This window comes from Pelophylax lessonae (genome assembly GCF_965119305.1).
Source record: "Pelophylax lessonae genome assembly, chromosome: 3".
Lineage (NCBI taxonomy): Eukaryota > Metazoa > Chordata > Amphibia > Anura > Ranidae > Pelophylax > Pelophylax lessonae.
The window spans coordinates 15,282,719-15,304,222 of NC_138770.1; the positions used below are offsets into that span (position 1 = coordinate 15,282,719).

A 21,504-nucleotide genomic window follows, 5' to 3' on the forward strand; every position below is an offset into this window, starting at 1 on the left:
TCTGGGAGGTCACATGACATCACTTTTATCTCTATAAATAAAACACAGACCTGACCGGAGAGGTGAGTAGGATTCTGGGAGATCACATGACATCACTCTCATCTCTATAAATATTACTATTATTATTAGGGCTGTGCATCTTCACTTACCTCACGATTCGATGCGATTACGATTATTAGGGTCGCGATTCGATACGATTCGATTCCGCGATGCGTCACGATTACTGCCCCATGCCCAGCCCACTGCCCAATGGTTTTCAAAACTTTATCAAAAAAAACAAACAATCAAGCAGTCACAAATAAAAGAATCCTTTTTATTTTCATTTGCTTCAAAGGACACTTTCCTGGACCCTGTCATGGCCTGCAAGCCCTGCATACTTTAGTGCACTTGCACTACAAACATATAGGAAGGTCTGAAAATGCAAACAGCATAGCAGAGACAGACAACAACACTAGTATTTTACTAGAAGTAACCGTAAAATTAGTAAAAAACTGTAGTAGTGCAGTTTACTGCTTCATAAAAGAAAATATTAATATAAGCCAGGTCTACCACCATTTAAAGTACAACTAAAGGCAAACCTTTTTGGATTTTGGATAAAGTTTGGCCTATAGTTGTACTTTAAGGCAAGCCAAGATAGAAGAAGCCAGCCAGCCAAGCTAATATTCTTGTGAAAATGGTCATCATAAATTCCCACAAAACATTATATATAAATCCTTTTATGTGAATATGCATTGCAATAAATTTCCAGGTGTGCCATAACCTGTCCTCTACAAAACAGAGCACTTCCCGACTAGTAGCAAACATCAAGGGTGAACCTGGCAATAGTGCACTGCTGCATAACTTCCATGTTCACCGTGATGTTTGTTTCCCTCTGCAACTGCCAGTCAACTCAAGTGAGTTGATGGATTGGCTGCTAGAGGGGAGTTACAAATATAAGCTTTAAGCTTATCAATTCACTTATGTCACTTTTATGTCACTTACTTTACAGAAAACGTTACCTGTCCTGCAGACAGTCTCTGTCTCTACCACGATTAAACCCAACTGAAGCCAAGCCAAAGCCACCATTAGAGGAAGGAAAACCCTTGACCCTTGAGTAAATCATCAACTGAAGCTTAAACCTTGAGTGAATCTTCATGGGATCACAAAAAACACACAACACGATTGTCTGCATCAGAATCATGAGAACTGAAGAAAGGTTTGGCATTGGCACACTGGTACAACTCAAGGCATATAGGTTAGGTCAGGTTTGTGTTTATTTGTGATCCAGTAAAGATTTAATCAAGGTTTTACGCTTTAATGTATGATTGATTTAATTAAGGATGTCCTTTCCTGTACCGTGGCTGGCTGGCTTGCCTTCAGTTGTCTAGATACACTTTTACCTTTAGTATTTGTTTGGTTGAGGGAACCCCCTACACTTGCTATTGCTACAGAGTACAACAGACCAGCAGACAGACATGCGTTGCAATAAATTCCAGGTGTGTGCCATAACCTGTCCTCTACAAAACAGAGCACTTCCTGACTAGTAGCAAACATCAAGGGTGAACCTGGCAATAGTGCACTGCTGCATAACTTCCATGTTCACCGTGATGTTTGTTTCCCCCCTGCAACTGCCAGTCAACTCAAGTGAAGTGAGTTGATGGCTGCTAGAGGGGAGTTATACAAATATAAGCTTAAGCTTAAATAATTATCAATTCACTTATGTGAATGGACCATTTTTGAAAACAAGCCATTCTCCATCTCTCCAGTGCCAGAAAAGCTGTAAAAAATATAAAATGTTCCAGGTTCACTGCGATTGTGTTTGCCCCTGCCATTGCCAGTCAACTAAACACAGTGTGTGTGTGTCGTGACTCGTGACAACTCAAAAGCTTATACGCAGCCTCAGCATCAACTCAACACACACACGCACTGTGTGTGTGTGTGTTGAGTTAATGCTAGAGCTGCATTAGAAGCTCTTGAGTTGTCACGACAGTCAGTCAGTCACGTTACAGAAAGAAAACTTTACCTGCACTGCACTGAGCAGCACTCTACCATGTCGATTACATCTGTAACTGAAGCCAAGCTAGCCAACAAGCCACCATTAGAGGAAGGAAAATCCTTGAGAGAATAAATTGTAAACTGAAGCTTAACCTTGAGGAAATCCTATGGGGGTCACATTCACAATCTCACAAATATAGTATATTACACAAGAATCCACAATTGGTGTATTTATTTGTGATCCAATAAGATAAGATTTACTCGAGGTTAAGCTTCAAATGTACAAGTTATTTCTCTCAATGATTTTCCTTCCTATAATGCTGCACCGTGGCTGGCTTGGTGTCAGTCAGTTGTCTTGTCTAGAGGAAAATACACTTTAATATTATTTATTTGTTTGAGGGTTAAATGAACCCCTGCCTACTTGCCTAGACACTTTTAGTGTGAAGCAACGGAACGGATTATGGATTGGAAATGGACACATTGGACAGGACAATCTTCAAAAACAAACCATCAGTGCTATAAAGCTATAAAACAAGACTGGTGATGTGACTGACTGGTGACTGGCGGCAGATTGAATTAGTAATTACTAATTCATTAAAAACATGAATTAGTAATTATTTCAGTGCTTAGCATTTGGGAACATGTAGGTTTTTCTGTAAGAACATAGAAACATAGAATGTGTCGGCAGATAAGAACCATTTGGCCCATCTAGTCTGCCCAATATATCTGAATCCTATGAATAGTCCCTGGCCCTATCTTATATGAAGGATAGCCTTATGCCTATCCCATGCATGCTTAAACTCCTTTACTGTGTTTGCAGCTACCACTTCTGCAGGAAGGTTATTCCATGCATCCACTACTCTCTCAGTAAAGTAATACTTCCTCATATTACTATTAAACCTTTGCCCCTCTAGTTTAAAACGGTGTCCTCTTGTGGTAGTTTTTCTTCTTTTAAATATGCTCTCCTCCTTTACCGAGTTGATTCCCTTTATGTATTTAAAAGTTTCTATCATATCCCCTCTGTCTCTTCTTTCTTCCAAGCTATACATGTTAAGGTCCTTTAACCTTTCCTGGTAAGTTTTTTCCTGCAATCCATGTACTAGTTTAGTAGCTCTTCTCTGAACTCTCTCTAGAGTATCTATATCCTTCTGGAGATATGGCCTCCAGTACTGCGCACAATACTCCAAGTGAGGTCTCACCAGTGTTCTGTACAGCGGCATAAGCACTTCTCTCTTTCTACTGCTTATACCTCTCCCTATACATCCAAGCATTCTGCTGGCATTTCGTGCTGCTCTATTACATTGTCTTCCCACCTTTAAGTCTTCTGAAATAATTACTCCTAAATCCCTTTCCTCAGATACTGAGGTCAGGACTGTGTCAAATATTCTATATTCTGCCCTTGGGTTTTTATGTCCCAGGTGCATTATCTTGCACTTATCCACATTAAATTTCAGTTACCAGAGTTCTGACCATTCTTCTAGTTTTCCTAAATCCTTTTCCATTTGGCGTTTCCCTCCAGGAACATCAACCCTGTTACATATCTTTGTGTCATCAGCAAAAAGACAAACCTTACCATCGAGGCCTTTTGCAATATCACTTATGAAGATATTAAACAAAATTGGTCCCAGTACAGATCCCTGAGGTACCCCACTGGTAACATGACCTTGTTCTGAATGTTCTCCATTGACTACAACCCTCTGTTGTCTGTCACTCAGCCACTGCCTAATCCACTCAACAATATGGGAGTCCATGCTCAATGACTGCAGTTTATTGATAAGTCTTCTATGTGGGACAGTGTCAAAAGCCTTACTAAAATCTAGATATGCAATGTCTACTGCACCTCCGCCGTCTATTATTTTAGTCACCCAGTCAAAAAAATCTATAAGATTTGTTTGACATGATCTCCCTGAAGTAAACCCATGTTGTTTTTCATCTTGCAATCCATGGGATTTAAGATGTTCCACAATCCTATCCTTTAATAGGGTTTCCATTAATTTGCCTACTATTGATGTCAGACTCACTGGTCTATAGTTGCTCGATTCCTCCCTACTACCTTTCTTGTGAATGGGCACGACATTTGCCAATTTCCAATCTTCCGGGACGACTCCTGTTACTAATGATTGGTTAAATAAATCTGTTAATGGTTTTGCCAGCTCACCACTAAGCTCTTTTAATAATTTTGGGTGTATCTCATCAGGACCCTGTGACTTATTTGTCTTCACTTTAGACAGCAATCTTAGAACGTCTTCCTCTGTAAAGACACATGCATCAAACGATTCATTAGTCATCCTTTCAAGTGGAGGTCCTTCTCCTTTTTCTTCTGTAAAAACTGAACAGAAGTATTCATTAAGGCAGTCGGCTAGCCCTTTATTCTCTTCTACATACCTTCCGTCCTTTGTTTTTAATTTAGTTATTCCTTGTTTTAATTTCCTTTTTTCATTTATATATCTGAAGAATGTCTTATCCCCCTTTTTCATAGACTGAGCTAGTTTTTCTTCTGCCTGCGCTTTAGAAGTTCTTATAACTTGCTTGGCCTCTTTCTGCCTAATCTTGTAGATTTCCTTATCTTCATTGCTCTGGGTTTTTTTATAATTACAAAATGCTAGCTTTTTATTTTTAATGATTTGGGCCACTTCTGCTGAGTACCACAGTGGTCTCTTCCTTTTTTTGCTTTTACTGACAAGTCTAATGCAATTTTCTGTTGCCTTCAATAATGCACCTTTTAAGTAGTCCCATTTCTCCTGGACTCCATGTAATCCGTACCAGTCTGATAAGGACTCATTTATGACTAATTTCATTTTTGAAAAGTCTGTTTTTCTAAAATCTAAAACTAGATGATCCACATGCTCAGGTTTAAGACTGCTTCTTTTCGCTGTTATAACATCTCCTGCAGTAGAGAAAACCCGCTCTGCAGATACACTTGTACCTGGGATACACAAGTATTGCTTTGACAGCTGAGAGAGGAGGGGGAATATGACCTCATGCTCACGCCACCATTTTAAAGGGTCCTCAGTGAGAGGCAGAGGTGGGGCTTTACAATATTTTTCCATTTCGTCTTCTGCCTTGGCATAGGGGGTCTTAGGTTCTATTGCACCATCAGTGAAAGACTGCCCCAGCAAAGTCATGAGCAGCGATGTTGTGGCCTTTTTTTTGGGGAGGAGAATGGCTGTCCTCAATGGGTGTTGTTTCTTCTTCTACAGTTGCTTTTTCCCTAGGCACTTCATCCACATTTGTCCTTCTATTAGATGTAATCTGTGTGTTTGAACAAAAGATAATAGTATAAGAAGAGCTGAACTGACTAAGAGTGTGATTCATTGATGAGGTGTGGGAAACTGCACAGTAATCCATACCATACAGTTCCACTTCCCACACCGCATCAGTGAATCAGGGCATGTTATTACACAACACAATGTAGCTGAGCTTCTAGCTGTCTGGCAGGAAACATGATGAAATTCTAATTACCTCCAAAGATGCAGCCTCCTCAGTCACTCCTCTGTATATCTCCGATCTCTCCTCCTCTGTGAGAATAAAAGGCAGTCCTTTAAAGCGAGGATCCAGAGCAGAGGCTGTATGAAGGATCTTCTTCTCTGCCTCACTGCTGTACCTCTTCAGGAGATCTGTTTTGATGGCATTCTTGATCTCATGGGTCATGGCTGTGTCTCCCATGGTGTCTGTCATGCTCTGGAGCAGTTGTGCATTTAGAGGGGCAATGAGAGACACTGTTGGGTTGCGCTCTTCTGACATCAGCAAGGTTGCATCCTTCATTGGCTTTAATGCACTCACAGCGTCCTCTGCATTTGACACATCTGTTTCATTGAGAGTGCAGAGATCAGACTCTCCTTTTCTGACTTCTGGAGACAGCAAGGTGGCACAAACTGCAGGTTGTTGTTCTAAGAACCTCTCGACCATGTCATATGCGCTGTTCCATCTTGTTGGCACATCAGTTATTAGCTTATGATTCTTCAGGCCCAGACATTTCTGTTACTCTTTTAGACAGTGGCTTGCTCTAGTGCTGCGATGGAAGAATGTGGATATTTGTCGCACTCTGGCGAGAAGCCTGGAGAGCATGGCCCCTTTCAGTGCCCGCTGACATGCAAGATTGAGTGTATGGGCAAAACATTTAACATGAGGAAATTTACCAACTTGAGCTGCAACTATCATGTTCGCCGCGTTGTCGGTCACAAGCACTACAGATTTATCAGACAGCTGCCATTCTTCCACAACATGAGACAGTAGCTCTGCCAGATGAGCACCTGTGTGAGACTCATAAATGGCTCTTGTTTGCAACACATGTGACAAGACCTGCCAATCCTTAGTAACGTAATGTGCTGTTATTGTAACATAGGACTCCGTTGTGACTGACGTCCATGAATCACACGTTATTGCGACTCGACTGGCTTGGTTCATTGACACAAGTACCTGAGCTTTGGTGTCGTGGTAGAGTGCAGGTATAACGTTTTCTGTAAAGTGCCTGCGTGATGGGATCTTATAACGTGGCTCTAGCGTCTTCACAAGGTAGCGAAACCCGGCATTGTCCACAACTGTGTAAGGCCGTAGGTCCTTGGCGATGAAAGCTGCCACAGCTTTGGTTAGTTTCTTCCCTTTTTCTGAGTTGGGCGGATAAGTTGACAGTATGGCATCAATTCTTGGCTGATCTGGGTCTAGCAGTCTTTCCTTGGCAGTGGTGGCACTGCTGGTGGCGACAGGTGTTACTAACTCAGAGTGAAAACGGCTAACATGGTTTCTCAAGTTCGTAGTATTCCCTAGGTATTTAATTTTTGTGTGACAGGCTTTACATACGGCGTGTGTCTTGTCCAACTCACGCTTCCCTGTGTGTTCGTAAAATCCGAAATGTGCCCAGATGTTTGCTCTTAAAACGCTAGGTGCATTTTTTATCTCTCGATCTTTTTCTCCTTCTGCCATATTTACCACCATACTACCACGTATGTGACGGAGACGGATGACGTAAGTTGCCAAACTCTGTCAGTGTTTAAAAAAAAACTAAAAAAAAAAAACTTGTAAACTAAGCCGCAACAAATCAACCAAGCAACATCTTTCATAAAATATGACTGTCTGTCTGTCTGTCAGACTCCCTTCCTTGCATGCACTGAGCCAAAACCCCCGGTGCCCCCCCTTACCCCACAGCTGCCTGTGACAGTGACACTGACAGAGACCCCCCTCCCCCCACAGCTGAGCTGACTGCAGCCTGACACACTGACAGAGACCTGGGTGGATGTCCCACACCTTCCCCAATCCCCCACAGCACTGACAAACACTGAGAGTGAGTGAGTCCCCCCCCCCTTGCCCAGACCCCCACACTGACAGAGACCTGGAAGTCCCACACCTTCACCAATCCCCCACAGCACTGACAAACACTTGAGTGAGAGTGAGTCCCCCCCTTGCCCAGACCCCCACACTGACAGAGACCTGGATGTCCCCCACACCTTCCCCAATCCCCCACAGCACTGACAAACACTGAGTGAGTCCCCCCCCCTTGCCCAGACCCCCATAGCTGACTGACACTGACAGAGACCCCCAGGCCCCCACTGACACTGACTGACCCCCCTGGCTGCTAGACTGCCACAGCAGAACATTACCCCCGGGCCCCGACCGACCGTCCCCTGTCCCAGGCCCCCCCCCCATCACAGACATCCCCCAGAGATACAGACGAGACCCCCATGAATGATTATGATTACACAATTTGTTCGGACATACCTGCTGTGTGACTGTGTGGGTTGTTGTGCACTGCATTGCAGAGGAGGACAGGTGCTGTGCTGTTCTCTGGGCTCTGTGGCGGGTGGTTGGCGTCACTGGCAGTGGCGTGGCGGCTGGGCTTCCAGGGCCTGTCGGCTACGGTGAGGTGAGGTGAGGCTGGCGGCGCTGGCTGGCTGCGATGGGGACGCACTTGGGGCTCCTCGCTCCTGTGTGTGGACTCACTGGACTGGCGGCTTCTGGCTTGGATGGCTGGCTGGCTTCTTGGCTGCAAGGCCGCAGGTGGGACGCCGATACACGAGGGGGATGTCTTGCTGCGCCTCGGCCCGGGTCAAAGAGACGGAAGGGGAGGGGCGGAGCCTTTTTATTAAGCTCCCGCCACTAACCCACCAATCAGCTGCCGATCCTGCGATCTTGTGATTTTTTTTTTCCCTTGCGCGATAGGGCGTGGCCGCGGCTGATGACGTCATTTCGTATAATCGATTATGCCGGCAGCCCGCATCGATGCAGAATCGCGAAGGGTCGAATCGCGATGCATCAATTTTTCGATTATATTCCCCAGCCCTAATTATTATACAGGATTTATACAGTTTGTGCAGCACTTTACAATATGAGGGCAGACAATACAGTTTCAATACAATTCAATACAGGAGGAAGTGGATGGACCTGCTCATTAGAGCTTACAATCTAGAAGGGAGGGTCAAGTGAAACAGTATGCATTGACTGTGGGGGATGGGCTGATGGAGAAAATGGAAGTACAGTTGTTAGGTGTGGGTAGGATAGGCTTCTCTGAAGAGGAGGGTTTTCAGGGATCATCTAAAAGCTAATAGAGTGGGAGATAATCGGACCGATTGGGGTAAGGAGTTTCATAGGATTGGAGTGGCTCTGGAGAAAACTCCTGGGGGAGAGCATGGGAGGAGGTGACAAGGGAGCTAGAGAGCAGGAGGTTTTGAGAGGAAGTAACAGAATGATTAGGTTGGTATTTTGAGACTAGGCTGGTGATGTAGCTGGGGGCTAAATTGTGGATGGCTTTGTAAGATGTTGTTAGTATTTTGAATTTAATTTGTTGGGTGAGCGGAAGCCAGCGGAGAGAGATGGACAGAGAGGAGTAGTGGACACTGAGCGATTGGTCAGGTGGATGAGTCTGGAAGCAACGTTCATGATGTACTGAAGGGGGGAGGAGCCTATGTAGAGGTAAGCCAATGAGAAGGGAGTTGCAGTAGTCAAGGCACAAGAAGACCAGGGAGTGAACTAGGAGCTTTGTTGTGTCATTGGTTAGGAAGGGTTGTTATTTTTGAGATGTTGCGTAGGTTGAGGAGGCAAGATTTGGACAATAGCTGGATGTGTGGCTTGAAGGAGAGTTCAGAGTCCAGGACAACACCTAGGACCTTGGAATGTGGGGATGGGCTTATAGTTGTGCCATCGATTATAACAGAGAGATCGGGGGAAGGGTCACGTGGTGGAGGAAAAATTATAAGTACGGTTTTGGGTAGATTGAGTTTGAGGAAGTGGTGTGACATCCAGACTGATATATCTGATAGTAAATTAGTGATACGTGAGGGAGTAAAACACAGACCTGACCGGAGAGGTGAGGAGGATTCTGGGAGTTCACATGACATCACTCTTATCTCTATTACCTGATCGGAGAGGTGAGGAGGATTCTGGGAGGTCACATGACATCACTCTTATCTCTATTAATAAAACACAGACCTGACCGGAGAGGTGAGGAGGATTCTGGGATTCTAACATGATATTCCTATTGGTTGCTCAATACAGAGATTCCCTCTTCTGAAGTCAGGTGATCATATGACCATCACAGTGCCTCTATGTGACTCCCTAAAACCTGAGAGACACAACATGCAGAAGATTCTAGAAGTCACCAAGAAGATGATGGAGCTGCTGACAGGAGAGGTGAGCGGTGCTGGGAATTCTGGGACATTATCCAGTAACAGACAAGGGATGTGTCTGGATGGTGACTGTATCATTGTGTGTGTCAGGTTCCTATAAGGTGTCAGGATGTCACTGTCTATTTCTCCATGGAGGAGTGGGAGTATTTAGAAGGACACAAGGATCTCTACAAGGACGTCATGATGGAGAATCAGCCGCCCCTCACATCACCGGGTAAGAGGAGACTTTATTGTAAAGGAGAGAGCAGTACGGAGGCTCCACCTAGATCCCCCATCATCTGATAAACACATAGAAACAATGTATTCAGTCAGTGTGTGTGTTTCCTACAGATGGATCCAGTAATGGGAACCCACCAGAGAGATGTCCCCGTCCTCTGTATTCCCGGGATTCCACACAGGAAGGTCACACCATCCCTCACCATCATCAGGTAGATGATTGTCAATGATTGGTAGTTCTGATTTATATACAGTGTATTTGTTACAATGAATGTGTTATTATTTATTCAGAGTGGAATCCTCGGGGATGATAATATTGATGTTAAGGAAGAGTATAAAGAGGAGGATGAGGAGTATGGAGTGATGGAGGAGTTTTCAGAAGGACACAAGGATATGATGGAGCCACCTAATACCAGGAACCCACCAGAGAGATGTCCCCGTCCTCTGTATTCCCGGGATTCCACACAGGAAGGTCACACCATCCCCCACTGTTACAAGGTCGGTGAGACAAAGATTATAAAACACAGACTCATGGAGACAATGTGTGGATTTTTATGTGATGTCACAATAATAAAGCTTATATTTTACAGATGATATTCTCTCTTATTTTCTTGGTTTAGAGTGGAGATCCAATCGATATAGAATTTGAGGTTAAAGCAGAAGAAGAAGAGAGGTATGTGAGGGATGATCAGCAGTCTATGGAGGAGGATGGAATAACGGGGACATTTATAGAGGAAGACACTCCTACAGAGATCAGCACAGGTAGGTCATTAACACTAAATACATTCCTCCACCCATACTGCTCACTGATTGGTCCAGAGTAGGGCGGGGACTGGGTGATATCAGCCTGTAATACCCTGGTCACTTTCCTGAGCTGTGTTCCCCGTCCTGTATTCCTGTATTTCTCTCAGATAATCTTCCTTTTCTGTGCTGCAGACACAATTTATGTCTCTAGACTGGATTTATGGAGATTCTGGGGTTCAGCTGGCAGCAAAATGTTGATTTTCACTATAGGTTTTACCAGACCTAGGCACCTGGGGTATGTGCTTTGAGTCTTCTGCCACCTCCTTGAGTCTAGCAATATCTTTGACAGAACAATTCTCCCAGGGTTACTTGCTCTGTTATTTGCTGGCTGTGTCGGGTGGAGGGATATGTCTGTATAGTCTCACACCCAAGTCACTGAGTGCAGTCTCAGGAGATGGAAGGCAGCGGTGTGGGACCTCTGCAACTTCTCTCATGTAAACATTTAGAGTGGGTGTAAACCCTCCATATACCCAGTGAAGTGACTGGCCTCAGGTGATACGCAGAGATAAAACAAATCCTCCTACATAAGTTGTACCCCTTTATCTGCATTCCTCTCTTTACAAAGTCCATAATTTAGACAGTTTGTCTGAGCAGTCAGAAAAAAGGGGACGGGGATCTGAAGTTACAGCTTGTCTTAAATAGGGGCTACTATGTCAAGTTAGTTTTTGGCTGGGCTGTACTTAGCTCAGAATGATTGTTCAGTTTTTCGCCTGGTTTTTCCCTAAGCTGAAGCTGGGTTGTGATTCATCACTGTGGCCAGTAGATGTCACCGCTACCACTGGACATAGTATGACATTTCACCAACCAAACTAAAATGATAATAAATCCAAAACCAAAAATGTCAAACATTGCAGCTTCCCAATCATTAGATGTGGTGGCTGCATTACTTTTCTTTTTCACCTGGTCACACCTTCTGTATTAGAGCGCCCCCACTCTGGGGACAGCAGCGTTATCAGTCTGGGGGGGGGGGTGGAGTGTTAGATGTATTATCAGATTTAAAAACAGTAACAAATTGAAGCCAAACTCCATCTCACACTTTACAACCAGTTACAGCAAACTGTTTTTTCCTTTGGGATAAAAGTTTTACAAGAATAAATAAAAGCTGATCATTGTAAGCACCCCTGTCAGTGGTAAATGGTCTGCCCCATCCCAGTAACTGATACATTCTGCTTTAGAGTTGGAGCTTTTATAGAACAGATTTACTGGCCACATCACCAGATGAACATATAAGAAATCCTAAAAGGAAAACTAACATCACATCTAAGAATCGATAAGCTGCAATATAATAAATATTCTCTTTGGGTTTAATGTCTTACATTAAGAATATTTATATTTCTGTCAGCCAATCCAGTAGGAGGTTTATGTCACTGGTGCATGCTGGGGGAGGAAATAAATATCTGGGACAGGCCATGTGCTCGCTCTCTTCCCCTGGGATGAGGTGTAGGGAGGGGCTGCTGGATGGAGCTCTGCTGTTTGGTCCATTAGCCTGTTTTGGGGCCCAACATGTGCTGAAGTGGTCCCGAAGCTGTCCTGCCTGGTCTGGAGGAAGCTGTGCCAAGGAGGAGATCCAGGGGATGCCCCTTGCTGGAGAGATCCATGAAGAATGCCGGTCTCTAAGGAGGGCCTGGGGACTCACTTGGAGGATGCACTGAAATTTGGGAATGTGCTTACAGTGTTGCTCAGTCGGCCTATAGGTTCTGACACTGTGAGAGTAGACATTGATCTGCAGAGTCTGTAAGTGATCTGCCATGGTACTGAGACCCCCATCTCCAACCTTCACCTCCTTGCAATAACACTTTAAAAAGACAAAAGTGAGTGGCGCCCTATAACCTTTCATGGTCCCTGTATTTATGCCATGGATTCAGCCCTGGGGTGAAATGCCTGCCCCTGGCTTTTGGAGGAGTTATCCTGCCTTTTGGATGTCAGAGGGATTCTACATTCATATTACACATTACATACTCCTGACCCCTGCACTATATACTCTATGTTGTACATTACATACTCCTGACTCCTGCACTATATACTCTATTGCAGCCCTCAAATTTTCCACTCGCCTACTCGCATTTTGCGAGTGGAAAATCATGTAGGGCGAGCTCCGGTCAGGGGAAGAGAGGAGAGGAAAGCTGGCCGAAGGATTGGATAATGTCAGCGGTGGATCATCCCGCTGTAACAGCTTTAATTGTAATTGGCGGGCGCTCGCCGACATACACAGTCCCGCCTCCTAGCCCGGCTTCTTTGATAGACAGAACACCTGGCCAACCGGGACGGGTGACGTCTATCAAAGAAGCCGGGCTAGGAGGCGGGACTGTGTATGTCGGCGAGCGCCCGCCAATTACAATTAAAGCTGTTACAGCGGGATGATCCACCGCTCCGACATTATCCAGCCAGCAGTACTGATGGAGGGGGTCAAGCCGATCATCTCTTTTTAAGGCGTGCCGGTACAAGGGAGGGTGGATGGATGGATGGATGGCTGCCCTGGGCGTCTGTGTCATGGGAGGTGGAGGGGGCGCTGCCAGGAGTGTTTCTGTGACAGGAGAGAGCAGGATGTGCTCTCTCTCTGTCTCCTCGCCGGGCTTCACACTGCTGTCAGTGTATAGCAGACATCAGATCTGGACTTCTTCTCCCCTGGAGGTGGAGCGGAGTAGAAGACAATTAATTTCTAAACCTTTGCACGGACAGCTGGCGGGAGAGATGCGGCTGCAGAAGGGGAAGAAGATTGTGGCTCAGGAATGACACTGGATGTCAGATCCGGACTATACAGAGTTTGTTACCCCCCCATCCCCCTTCCACATTGTTTGCTTTGACTCGGAGGAGAGGGGATAACAAACTCTGTATAGTCCGGATCTGACATCCAGTGTCATTCCTGAGCCGCAATCTTCTTCCCCTTCTGCAGCCGCATCTCTCCCGCCATCTGTCCGTGCAAAGCTTTAGGAATCGGCTTCTCTTATTCTCCTCCTCCGCTCCTCCTCCGCTCTGGCATATGAAGAGGAGGATCACAGAGCGATGTGCCGCGCTGTATCTGAGGTCTGCATGCTGGAGGAAAGCACCTCCCAAATTCCCATCTCAGCACAATCCCCCCCCTCCTAGCACAACCCCCCCATCTCAGCACAACCCCCCCATCTCAGCACAACCCCCCCATCCCAGCACAACCCCCCCATCTCAGCACAATCCCCCCCTCCTAGCACAACCCCCCATCTCAGTACAATCCCCCCCATCTCAGCACAACCCCCCCATCTCAGTACAATCCCCCCATCTCAGTACAATCCCCCCATCTCAGCACAACCCCCCCTCCTAGCACAACCCCCCCATCTCAGCACAGTCCCCCCCTCCCAGCACAACCCCCCATCTCAGCACAATCCCCCCCTCCCTCCTAGCACAACCCCCCCCCATCTCAGCACAATCCCCCCTCCCTCCTAGCACAACCCCCCATCTCAGCACAATCCCCCCCCGTCCCTCCTAGCACAACCCCCCCATCTCAGCACAAAACCCCCTCCTAGCACAACCCCCCCATCTCAGCATTATCCCCCCCTCCTAGCACAACCCCCCATCTCAGCACAGTCCCCCCCTCCTAGCACAACCCCCCCATCTCAGCACAATCCCCCCCTCCCATATTGATCCCACCTAGAAGTAATCATCTTCTCCCCACCTCTCCTGCTACAAATTCTCTTAATCCCCCCCCCCCAAGGACAATCCCCCAAAAAGTATTTGTACTAGGAGGGGTGGGGAGAAGATGATTACTTCTAGGTGGGATTTATATGGGGGGGAGGGGGGTTGTGCTGGGATGGGGAATTTGAGAGGTGACAATACAAGATTTCTTCTAGCAGGGGAATTGGGGGGGAGGGTGCTAGGAGGAGTGATTCGTGCTGGGGGGGGGGGGGGGTGTGAGGATTTGTGCCAGGAGTGGGGATTTGGGAATCGTCCTTGTAGAGATTATTGGAATGGGGTGGGGGGATGGATTTGTGCCAGAACAGGAAGTCTTGGGGCTGTTAAAAAGGGGTATTTGGGGGGGGGGGGTTGTGCCAGTAGGAATAATGGGGTTTTTTTGTGCTAGGGGGAAATTTTGATGGGGGAGGATTTGACGGGTAGGATTTGTTCTAGGAGGTGAAATTTGGGGGGGGGGGGTACTAGGAGGGTGATTTGGGGGTTCCAGACCCTTGATGGACACTTATTAGGCTGCACTGATGGGCACTGAAAACGTTGTTATTAATATTTATTTTTGTAACTGTAATTTTATGAGATAATTTATGAGGGCATGTTTAGGGGCGGGGCAGGGTAGGAGTTGGGTGGGGCAACTGGTGGCGAGTAACCCTTAAGGCATGGCTAGTAGCTCAGGACTTTAAATTTTGAGCCCTGCTATATAATACGTTGTACATTACATAGGCTTTACTTCTTTTGCACCCATTTTCTATGAGCTGGACATTTTATATCTGATGATTTGATTGGAGCACAGACTTTTACATGTTGATAATAATGTGATAACATCCTCAAACTTTGGAACCTTAAACAGAAAGGGATAATGAGGGAGGAGTCAGTAACCCAATGATGGTGGTCTTCAGGATCAGTCCAGTCTTCATCTTGGTTGTTCTCCCCCATCCTCACTCTCTGACCTCTGGTGGGGCTCAGCCCCGCTGTTATTCATGACTAAATCATGGACTAAATAAGATAGTGCAGGACTTCTTGTGTTGGAAAGATGGCAATGAGTGATAGAGGGGGAGGGGACAGTCGTCCTATAATCCCCCTCCTCACTGTCACTCCTATAAAAGACAGTTCTCGTTGTTTCCTCAGTCATGAATATAGAAATGAACTGGTAGGAGATCAGAGGACCCATTTACTAGTTACCTTGAGGGGGGAATTGTAAGATCCTCAGAGACAAAGCTGTCTGATGTGGGCGGAGTCCTGGTTTAGGGGAACCAATGTGCTGATGTCTAGTAATGATCTTTGTATTTCTATTTTAGTAGATGGACGGGAGATGAGGAAAACCTCAGAGGATTGTCTCACTTTGTCTCCAGACTGTAAATTAGAAGATGAGGACATCACACAGTATAGACCAGGAGAAAACCCGGCTTCCTCAAATGTCCATCCGGCACCACACAGTGTAGATGGATCATCGTATTCCTCTTATCCTGAGGAACCACAGACTGTGAGGGACAGTGCCGGACCATCGTATTCCTCTTATCCTGAGGAACCTCAGACTGTGAGGGACGGTGCCGGACCATCGTATTCCTTTCATCCTGAGGAACCTCAGACTGTGAGGGACGGTGCCGGACCATCGTATTCCTCTTATCCTGAGGAACCTCAGACTGTGAGGGACGGTCCCGGACCATCATATTCCTCTTATCCTGAGGAACCTCAGACTGTGAGGGACGGTGCCGGACCATCGTATTCCTCTTATCCTGAGGAATCTCAGACTGTGAGGGACGGTGCCGGACCATCGTATTCCTCTTATCCTGAGGAACCTCAGACTGTGAGGGACGGTCCCGGACCATCATATTCCTCTTATCCTGAGGAACCTCAGACTGTGAGGGACGGTGCCGGACCATCGTATTCCTCTTATCCTGAGGAACCTCAGACTGTGAGGGACGGTCCCGGACCATCGTATTCCTCTCATCCTGAGGAACCTCAGACTGTGAGGGACAGTGCCGGACCATCGTATTCCTCTTATCCTGAGGAATCTCAGACTGTGAGGGACGGTGCTGGACCATCGTATTCCTCTTATCCTGAGGAACCTCAGACTGTGAGGGACCGTGCCATCCTTCCAACAGATAAGAGGTTTTCCTGTACTGAGTGCGGGAAGTGTTTCCATTTTAAATGCAATCTTGATGTGCACAAAAGATCTTGTACAGGGGAGAAGCCATATAACTGTCTTGAGTGCAGGAAATGTTTTTCAGACAAGTCCATTCTTTACAAACATCAGAGATCTCACATGGGGCAGGAGCCATTTCCCTGTTCTGAGTGTGGTAAATGTTTTTCACAGAAGTCTGATCTTTCCAGACATCAGAGAACTCACACGGGGGAAAAGCCATATTCCTGTCCTGAGTGTGGGAAATGTTTTTCACAGAAGTCTCATCTTTGCAATCATCAGAGAACTCACTCAAGGGAGAAGCTTTATTCTTGTCCTGAGTGTGGGAAATGCTTTTCCGATAAGTCCCATCTTCACACACATCAGCGACTGCACACGGGGCTGAAGCCATTTTCCTGTTCAGAGTGTGGGAAATGTTTTGCAGGAAAATCAAACCTTGTTAGACATCAGAGGTTTCATACGAGGGAGAAGCCATTTTCCTGTTCAGAGTGTGGCAAATGTTTTTCACAGACGTTTGAACTTTCCAAACATCAGAAATCTCACACGGGGGAGAAGCCATTTCCCTGTTCTGAGTGTGGTAAATGTTTTTCACAGAAGTCTGATCTTTCCAGACATCAGAGATCTCACACGGGGGAAAAACCATATTCCTGTACTGAGTGTGGGAAATGTTTTTCACAGAAGGCTCATCTTTGCAATCATCAGAGAACTCACACAGGGGAGAAGCTCTATTCTTGTTCTAAGTGTGGAAAACGTTTTTCAGACAAGTCCATTCTTTACAAACATCAGAGATCCCATACGGGGCAGGAGCCATTTCCCTGTTCTGAGTGTGGGAAATGTTTTTCACAGAAGTCTTATCTTTGCAATCATCAGAGAACTCACACGGGGGAGAAGCCATATTCCTGTCCTGAGTGTGGGAAATGTTTTTCACAGAAATCTTATCTTTGCAAACATCAGAGATCTCACACGGCGGAGAAGCCGTATTCCTGTCCGGAGTGCGAGAAATGTTTTTCAGACAAGTCTAATCTTTCCAGACATCAGAGATCACACAGGGCAGGAGCCGCTTCCCTGTTCTGAGTGTGGGAAATATTTTTCACAGATGTCCAGTCTTGCCAGACATCAGAAGTCTTACATAGATACAAATACATATTCCAGTTCTGAGTGTGAGAAATGTTTTCCAACAAAAATAGACTTTGTTATTCATCAGCCAGACCATTGTTCTTGATATTTATGGATAGCCTACAGACGGGTATGCTACCGGCTGATTGGAAAAACTCCAACGTGGTACCATTATTTAAAAAAGGGCAGAGATATATCCTGGGGAACTATAGGCCGATTAGCCTAACATCAGTAGTCTGCAAGATTTTGGAGGGGATGTTAAGGGACCACATACAAGACTTTAGTAATAAAAACGGTATTAGTAGTAGTAATCAGCATGGATTCATGAAAATTAGTTCTTGCCAGACCAATCTATTAACCTTCTATGAAGAAGTGAGCTGCCATCTAGATAAAGGAAAGCCTGTGAATGTGGTTTGTCTGAACTTTGCAAAGGCATTTGACACAGTCCCCCACAAAAGCTTACTATACAAACTAAGGTACGTAGGTATGGACCATAGGGTGAGTACTTGGATAGAGAACTGGCTCCAGGGGAGAGTCCAGAGGATGGTGATAAATGGGGAGTACTCGGATAGGGCGAGTCTGGAAAGTGGGATCCCCCAGGGATTTGTCCTGGGACCAATCCTGTTTAATTTATTCATAAATGACCTAGAGGATGGGAGGATGGGATAAACAGCACAATCTTGGTATTTGCGGATGATACTAAACTTAGCAGGCCAATATCTTCTATGCAGGATGTGGAAACCTTACAAGCGGACCTGAACAAAATAATGGGGTGGGCAACTACATGGCAGATGAGGTTTAATGTTGAAAAATGTAAGGTAATGCACTTGGGCATCAGAAACACGAACGCAAGCTACTCGCTAGGTGGTGATCCTCTGGGTGAACCTATGATGGAAAAGGACCTGGGGGTCCTAGTGGACAACAGGCTTGGCAATGGCATGCAAGCAAAGCCAACATAATACTGGCATGTATAAAAAAGGGGATTCAATCCAGAAATAAAGATATTATTCTCCCGCTCTACAAGACTCTGGTCCGGCCACATCTGGAGTATGCTGTCCAGTTCTGGGCACCGGTCCTCAGAAAGGATGTGCTGGAACTGGAGAGAGTCCAGAGAAGGGCAACAAAAATAATTAGGGGAATGGAGGACATCGGCTATGAGGAAAGACTACAAGCACTGAACCTATTCTCTCTGGAGAAGAGACGATTGAGGGGGGATATGATATCAATGTACAAATACTGTACTGGTGACCATAACATAGGGAACAAACTTTTCAGAGAAAGGGAATTCAATAAGACATGGGGGCACTCCCTAAAACTAGAGGAAAAATGGTTTAACCTTAAACTGTGTAAGGGGTTCATTACTGTCAGAGCGGTAAGGATGTGGAATTCTCTTCCACAAGCAGAGGTATCAGCAAGGGAGCATCGATAGTTTCAAAAAACTTTTAGATGGGCACATTAAAGACCACAACATACAGGGGTATACAATGTACAACATACAGGGGTATACAATGTACGGTTAGCAGCAAACACACAGACAACACATCATAGGTTGAACTGGATGGACTGATGTCTTTTTTTCAACCTCACTAACTATGTAATCAGAGATGTCACATGGGGAGAAGCTATATATCTGTCCTGAGTGTGGGAAATGCTTTCACAGAAGTCCCATCTTCACACACATCAGCAACTGCACACGGGGCTGAAGCCGTTTTCCTGTTCAGAGTGTGGGAAATGTTTTGTATGAAAATCATACCTCGTTACACATCAAAGGTTTCACATGGGGAAAAAGCCATATTCCTGTCCTGAGTGTGGGAAATGTTTTTCAGATAAGTTCAATCTTTACCAACATCAGAGATCTCACACAGCAGAGAAGCTGCTTTCCTGTCCCGAGTGAGGGAATTGTTCCTCACTGAAGTCCTGTCTTCCTGTACATCAGGGGTCCCACACAACCCTCGAGGTGTATTAGTGCCTTGAGTGTGGGAAATGTCTTCTATATCAATGTTGATGGACATCACAGCTCTCAAGCATTCCCTGATATACACCTCAGATATACTCCATGGCTGATCTTCATCATGTAAGAAACACTTCATAAGGAGATCAGAGATCACCAAAGACATGGATGATGTACTGTGTTGGCCATTGATAGCAGTAGAAAAATAAAAATGGAGTCTGTGACGGAAACGTTTGGCACCCCGACTAGGTGCTTCCTTCTGCCAAACCGTTCCGAGCAGACTGAGAGCTAATACCAGCCCCTTTTACCCCAAACATCGTACACAGACAAGATGCGAGGTAAAATCCAAAGGAATGACTGTTTATTGAAACTCCGACACATACTTCATACCGTACAGGAGGACATCCCCTCCTGATCATATTATCCTAACAATACAAACTGTAAACAAGAATATAATTAACATAACTAAGGAACAGCCAACATGAACTACGCTACTCCCCCTCTAGCAACTGATAACTTACAGTGATATACTTAACATGAGCTAATTAACTGGTCACTTAAACCAGCCTAGGTGGAGGGTATAATACTAGCAGACAGACAGAGACAATGGGAGAGATCTACTTAACATAAACACGTTATAGCAGGAGGCCCCAGTGGTTTCAGCTGGTTACATAACATCTACAGTCATTGCTGGTTTGAGGCATAGAGGCACCAAATATGGATATGGAACCTCCAGTTCCCAGAGTCTGTGTGTTTTGGGGAGACATAAACTTGAATCAGAAACAAGACCACTCCACGGATCCCCCAGGCATACACCTTCCAAAGAGTAGTGTTCCCTTAAATGCCAGGGCCCATAGTCAGTGGGTAAGAGGCTCGCTCCCAGTCCTCTCCAAAAGCCTCTGTCCTGGTTAGGACTGTCACAGAGTCATTACCTTTCAATGGAGTACATTTTGTGGTGTGAGCTTTCAGAAACATTAAGGCCTCATGCACATGGGGCGTTAGAAAAAATGTGCTGCAAAGCTAGTTCTGACGCCGGGAAAAAGCAGCTGTAAAAACGTGCTTTCTGTAGCCTGTAGCTTTTTCAATTGGCATTTTTGCACGTTTGGCCACGTCGCTTTTAGCAGCGTTTTTTCTGCCTCCATTAAAAATCAATGGTTTCTATGGGAGCCTATTGATTTGAATGGAGGGTGCATCGCAAGTCGGATCAGGATGATCCGACTTGCGGTGCGTCTTGCGGTCTGAGAATCTTGAGGGGGAACTCCACGCCAATGTGAAAAAAAAAAAACGGCGTGGCCCCCTCCCCCCCCCCCCCCCAGGTTCCAAACCAGGTCCTTCGAGTCTGGTGTGGATTTAGAGGTGAGCCCCATGCCAGAAAAAAAACTGCGTGGGGTTCCCCCCCAAATCCATACCAGACCCTTATCCGAGCATATCCTGGGTAGGGCAGGAAGGGGGAGGGGATGAGCGAACGGCCCCACCCCCCCTGGACCATACCAGGCCACATGCCCTATAAATGGGGGGTGTTGGTGCTTTGGGGCAGGGGGAGCTCTGCACCTCCCACCCCAAAGCACCTTGCCCCCATGTTGATGAGGACAAGGGCCTCATCCCCACAACCCTGGCCAGTGGTTGTGGCGGTCTGCGGGCAGGGGGCTTCTCTGTATCTGGAAACCCCCTTTAACAAGGGGGGGCCCCAAGATCCCGGACCCTCTCCCTATGTGAATGGGTATGGGGTACACTGTACCCCTACCCATTCACCCAATAAACGGCAGTGTATGTAAATAACGACAGGAGACGTTTTGGAAAGTTTATTAAAAATCTTCATCCGGTCTTCTCCCTCCGCTCTTCTGCTCTTTTGCTGTCCGCTATTCTTCTTTCTCCGGTCCTCCTCAGACGATGTCTCCGGTGATTATGCCAGTCTCCGGTCTCTGCAGCTTGTTATATAGCCATTGTGGACCACCCGGTGATGTCATCAGGAGACCCCGCCCCCTCATATCACAGATGACATCATCTGTGACGTCATCTGAATG

General features: G+C 46.0%; 2 protein-coding genes across 2 annotated transcripts in view; one reads left to right on the forward strand and one right to left on the reverse strand.

The window, feature by feature from the left end:
* The window catches only part of LOC309550230 (uncharacterized protein), a gene marked incomplete at its 5' end in the record, with an annotated part of 1,091,635 nt that overhangs the window by 125,563 nt on the left and 944,568 nt on the right, over positions 1-21,504 (reverse strand). The window lies entirely within an intron of this gene.
* The window catches only part of LOC309548738 (uncharacterized protein), a gene marked incomplete at its 5' end in the record, with an annotated part of 158,219 nt that overhangs the window by 35,725 nt on the left and 100,990 nt on the right, over positions 1-21,504 (forward strand). Inside the window, 3 exon segments of the mRNA XM_082248691.1 lie at positions 16,672-16,851; positions 17,092-17,272; positions 17,445-17,573. Of these exon segments, the coding sequence (XP_082104817.1) occupies positions 16,672-16,851; positions 17,092-17,272; positions 17,445-17,573 (490 nt within the window).